Source organism: Ictidomys tridecemlineatus, chromosome 3 (genome assembly GCF_052094955.1).
Source record: "Ictidomys tridecemlineatus isolate mIctTri1 chromosome 3, mIctTri1.hap1, whole genome shotgun sequence".
In the NCBI taxonomy this organism is placed as follows: Eukaryota; Metazoa; Chordata; class Mammalia; order Rodentia; family Sciuridae; genus Ictidomys; species Ictidomys tridecemlineatus.
Genome location: NC_135479.1, coordinates 51,108,607 through 51,113,339, shown reverse-complemented (window position 1 = coordinate 51,113,339; position 4,733 = coordinate 51,108,607). Strand labels below are relative to the sequence as shown.

At 41.5% G+C, this 4,733-nt stretch overlaps 1 protein-coding gene across 1 annotated transcript; it reads left to right on the top strand.

The window, feature by feature from the left end:
- The first annotated feature begins 1,507 nt into the window (after positions 1-1,507).
- LOC101962599 (olfactory receptor 3A10) lies at positions 1,508-4,248 on the top strand. Its single transcript, XM_005332743.5, has one exon. It carries the CDS (start codon positions 1,881-1,883, stop codon positions 2,826-2,828), a length of 948 nt encoding a protein of 315 aa, XP_005332800.2. The 5' UTR covers positions 1,508-1,880; the 3' UTR covers positions 2,829-4,248.
- Positions 4,249-4,733: the final 485 nt, after the last annotated feature.

Genomic DNA, 4,733 nt, shown 5'->3' with positions numbered 1-4,733 from the left:
CCTTTGACATTTTATGTATTTTTTAAACTTTATTTTATTTTTTTATTTGTAAGTAGAGAAAAATGTTATCTTTTAAAAATATTATTTAATGAAGTAGGCCAATATTTGGAAGATCTGTAGGTCAGTGAATCAATACTTTCCAGTGACCAAGGACTTGATGATACAGTCATGTAATTGGTTAAAGATGCATTAAAAATGCAAGATACATTAATGTGTTTAAAATTGAAAAGTTTGTTGAGTTTTTCAGATTCCACTTTGCAACTATCATTTGTTGAATTTTGTATCGAAATAGAATATCCATGAATATCTCATAAGGATATTAAAATCTATTATCCTATTTCACATCTGTTTGATTCCCGATTGTCTTTATAGATTACCAACCAAATGAGCCATTACAGGATGTTAGGTAAAAATACAGATAGAAAAATTGTAGATGTGATATTCATGTCTGCCCAGCTCCCATGAAGGGATGCGATGGTGTGAGGAGGGGAAGAACAATTGAGAGGCTACTGGAATAATCCATGTAGACAGCCAGCATCGTCTGCGCTGATGGTAGCTGTAGAGGCAGAAAGTGGTTCCAGTGAGAAAAGAGATTTCAAGACAAGGACTGTATAGTTTAATAAAACAATTTTACATGTAAAAAAGAAATAAGGAGGCCTTGAAGACCGCTCCCCAGTCACACTAGGGTTCACTCCTCAATCGTTTCCAGGTACCTGTACATATGTGATGGAGTGGAAGCCACCTCAATGCTCTCAAGGACTTCAATTCCTCCCTTTTCCCTTGGAAAAGCCCCTGATCCCACCTCCCTGACATGCATGCACAAAATCATCTGTTTTCCTCGTGACATTTATTAGCAACTCATCTTCCAAGTTTCTCAGCCCAAGAACCTTAAAATCATCTTTGTACCTTCTCTTCCTCCCACACCTCATGACCAGCATGTTAGATTTATCATCAAAATATACCTAGGGGCTGGGGTTGTGGCTCAGTGGTAGAGTGCTTGCCTAGCATGCATGAGGCACTGGGCTCGATCCTTAACATCACATAAAAACAAAAGATAATGTGTCCACCTAAAACTAAAAAAATACATACATAAATAAATATGTTAGAAAAAAATATACCCAGAATACCATGACATTCAACAAATAATTATTGAATGAAAGGATAAAATAATGGGGTCTTGATTTCCTTGAATATTTGTATACATCCTAATACCTAAAACTTTTTAAATTCCATTATTTTCTTTATTATAGACAATGCCATTCATAAATCCTCAACAACCACCTATGTCCAAGCAATGTAGCATTAAAGTGTAGGTTAGAAGGCAGAAAGTGCTAGGCCTGAGACACGATTCTGTCAGGAGTTTGATGATCTTAGGTCCTTATTTAACCTTTCTAAATCTCGGTGTCCTGATTACATAGAAATCCTAGTAGTTACTCCATACAGTTTTTATGAGAATTTAAAAAAATGAAGTGCTTATTTTAACACTCAGAGTATACAGTTTAAAATGTTAATATTTTCCCAAATCCCACTGTCTGCTTCCCGCTCCTCTTTTTTCCTTAATCTTTCTCATGTCTCTTGTTTTCATGGGGTCTTGTCCTCCTGTCCTGGGTCCCTGGAATAATTCCCTCTGCTCCAGGCCCTTTTCTTGGGATTCCCTGCATCTCTCTCTTAACCAGTAACTAAAGTGTTAATGTCTGACATGGTGAACCTTCAGGAACCTGGCCTCAGTGTAGGCTGGTATCCCTCCTGATTGGGAGATATTCTAGCTGGAGCACTCCACCATCTAATAGACATAGATTATGTGCCTACTGTGTGTCACTCTCTATCTTTGGCAGGTCTAAGTCTCCTCTTCTCAGTAGTGGAGCTTCCAGCAGTGGCCTATGGAGCCTGGTGCCTGGGGAAACAGGACAGGTGTCACTGAGTTCATCCTTCTTGGACTGACAGGAAATAGAGGACTGCAACCCATTCTTTTTGTCATTTTTTTCTTTGCCTATTTAGTCACAGTGGGGGGCAACTTCAGCATTCTGGCTGCCATCTTTGTGGAGCCCAAACTCCACACCCCCATGTACTACTTCCTGGGGAACCTGTCTCTGCTGGACATTGGGTGCATCACCGTCACTGTTCCTCCCATGCTGGTGTGTCTCCTGGCCTCCCAGTGCAGAGTTCCCTATGCCGCCTGCATTTCACAACTCTTCTTTTTCCACCTTCTGGCTGGTGTGGACTGTCACCTCTTGACTGCCATGGCCTACGATCGCTACCTGGCCATCTGCCGGCCCCTGACCTACAGCACTCGCATGAGCCGTGAAGTCCAGGGTGCCCTGGTGGGCATCTGCTGCACCGTCTCCTTCATCAATGCTTTGACTCACACAGTGGCTGTATCAGTGCTTGACTTCTGTGGCCCTAATGTGGTCAACCACTTCTACTGTGACCTCCCTCCCCTTTTCCAGCTCTCCTGTTCCAGCATCCACCTCAATGGGCAGCTTCTGTTTGTGGGAGCCACCTTTATGGGGGTCGTCCCCATGATCCTTATCTCAGTGTCCTATGCCCACGTTGCTGCTGCAGTCCTGCGGATCCGCTCGTCTGAGGGCAGGAAGAAGGCCTTCTCCACGTGTGGCTCCCACCTCACTGTGGTCTGTATCTTTTATGGAACCGGCTTCTTCAGTTACATGCGCCTGGGTTCAGTCTCAGCCTCGGATAAGGACAAGGGGATTGGCATCCTCAATACTATCCTCAGTCCCATGTTGAACCCAGTCATCTACAGCCTCCGCAACCCTGATGTGCAGGGCGCCCTGAAGAGGGTGCTGACAGGGAAGAGGCCCCCAGCATGAGCCGGACAAGAGTATCAAAATGTCCCTTCCTCCCTCCTTGATCACCCACCTAACTTGCTTATGCTGAAGGCCTGGGAGCGGGCAGGGGAAATCTTTAGCGTTGGTTCTAATGGTTCAGGGTAGACTTGGATGGAGGACAAATGCTAAAGAGCTTAAAGAGTATCTAAGTTACTGATAGAAAATGGACTAAAGACGGATGGGAGTAAAATTATAATGTGGGTCAGGAAATGAGAGATGAACTATTTTGTGGGTTTTTGTTTTAAATTTAATGACTGTTCACCTGACGTATTTAAAATGTTAATAAAAAGAAAAATGCTTGTCCCCACTTTTAGATGAACTACATTTGTATAAATATTATTTGGGGTTTTTTTTCCAGTTTCTTCTTTAAGAAATGAATCTAGGATTGTGATGTTAAGTTGGGGTTTGACATACTCTAGGAGCAGAGTGTTGGTACCTGTCAGAGCATCCTGCCGACACCTTCTTCAGAACAGGATCATCAGACACCTATTCCCAAAACCAGCGTTCACTTCCTGACTAACTCAGGTGTAGGCAGAACACACTTACATGCTAGTGTATGAGCTGATTCTCAAGACCCTCCTCCAAAACAATGAGGACGTTTTATTACACAGGTGTGTGAGGCCCTGCGTCTTTTCTTCCTAGCGCCTCCAACTTGATTTTTATCTCTCAACCACAGGCTCTTTCAGGTGACTCATGCCTCCCTTTGCTTAGAGTCACTACTCTTAATCTTCTCTGTGGCTCACAAAGAAAGACACTGTCACAATCATTTCGGTATTTCTTGCAGCTTCCTTTGCTCTCTCCAACTAGATCCCAAGCCCCTTAAGGACAGCTTCCATGTCTTATATTATACCACGTCCTCCAAACACCCAGCTGAGAGCTGAGTAGATAGTCCAGGTTCCAGCAGTCTTGTGGATTAACTGATAGTAGGAGGCATGACCTATGAGAAGAGACTTATCTTCTATCAGAGGTCAGTGAAACTGCCAGATGTTTTCAAAACACCCTAGAAGACCCAATATTAGGATGATATAAAGATATAAAAGGAATTTTTTTTAAAAAAGAAGTTTTCTTCTGATGCAGCAAAATGATCACTATATTTGGCATAATAGGGAGAAGTTTTTCTGACTGTGCATAAACCCCATTATCAGTTCTCCTTAAAATTAAGAAAAAACTGCTTGAAGCTAAAACTGAAGAAGGTGTCCCCTTGCGAAGAATTAAAAAAACAGCATTGAGTTGGCAAAAGCTGAGCACAGAGCACCAGAGTGGGAAATCTTATAGCGTCCAAAGACTGGCAGAATATTATAGGGATAGTGATAATAAATAAGTGATCATAAGTTATGCAAAAATGTTTATCTTTCTTTAATTCTTGTTCTAAAGCGAATGGTTCCTAACTCTGCTATACAAATATGAGTAATTTGTGTTTTATGTAATAAATTTAAATAAAAAGCATATTTTTGTTCAAAAAGAAGAACGTCATTATTGACCTGAAAAACTATTTAGCAGATATTACTAAATTTAGAAAGTGATGGTGATGTGACATCTAAATGGGGGGAAGAGCATCCTGGTAAATAACCTCCGATTGTATGTGACGATTCCCTCTGTGGAGGGGAATTGTACTGGGAGGGCACTGAGAAATGGAGAAGGAAGTTGAGTTTTATCCCATTTATTCTGACATTATTTCAAGTTTTTCACCAAGTATTATAATTTAAAAAATAAAATAGATTTTTAAAAGTGCTAGTGGTGAAGGTGTGGGAAGGGATAAAGTGAGTTGGTGGTAATTTTTTCTCTCCAGCCTTCAAAGTGTTTGTTGTCATCCTCACCTTTGAGAAAACTAGTACATTGGCCTCTCCATCCTTTACAAGGCCACTGTGTCCATTTTCCTGGGATTCA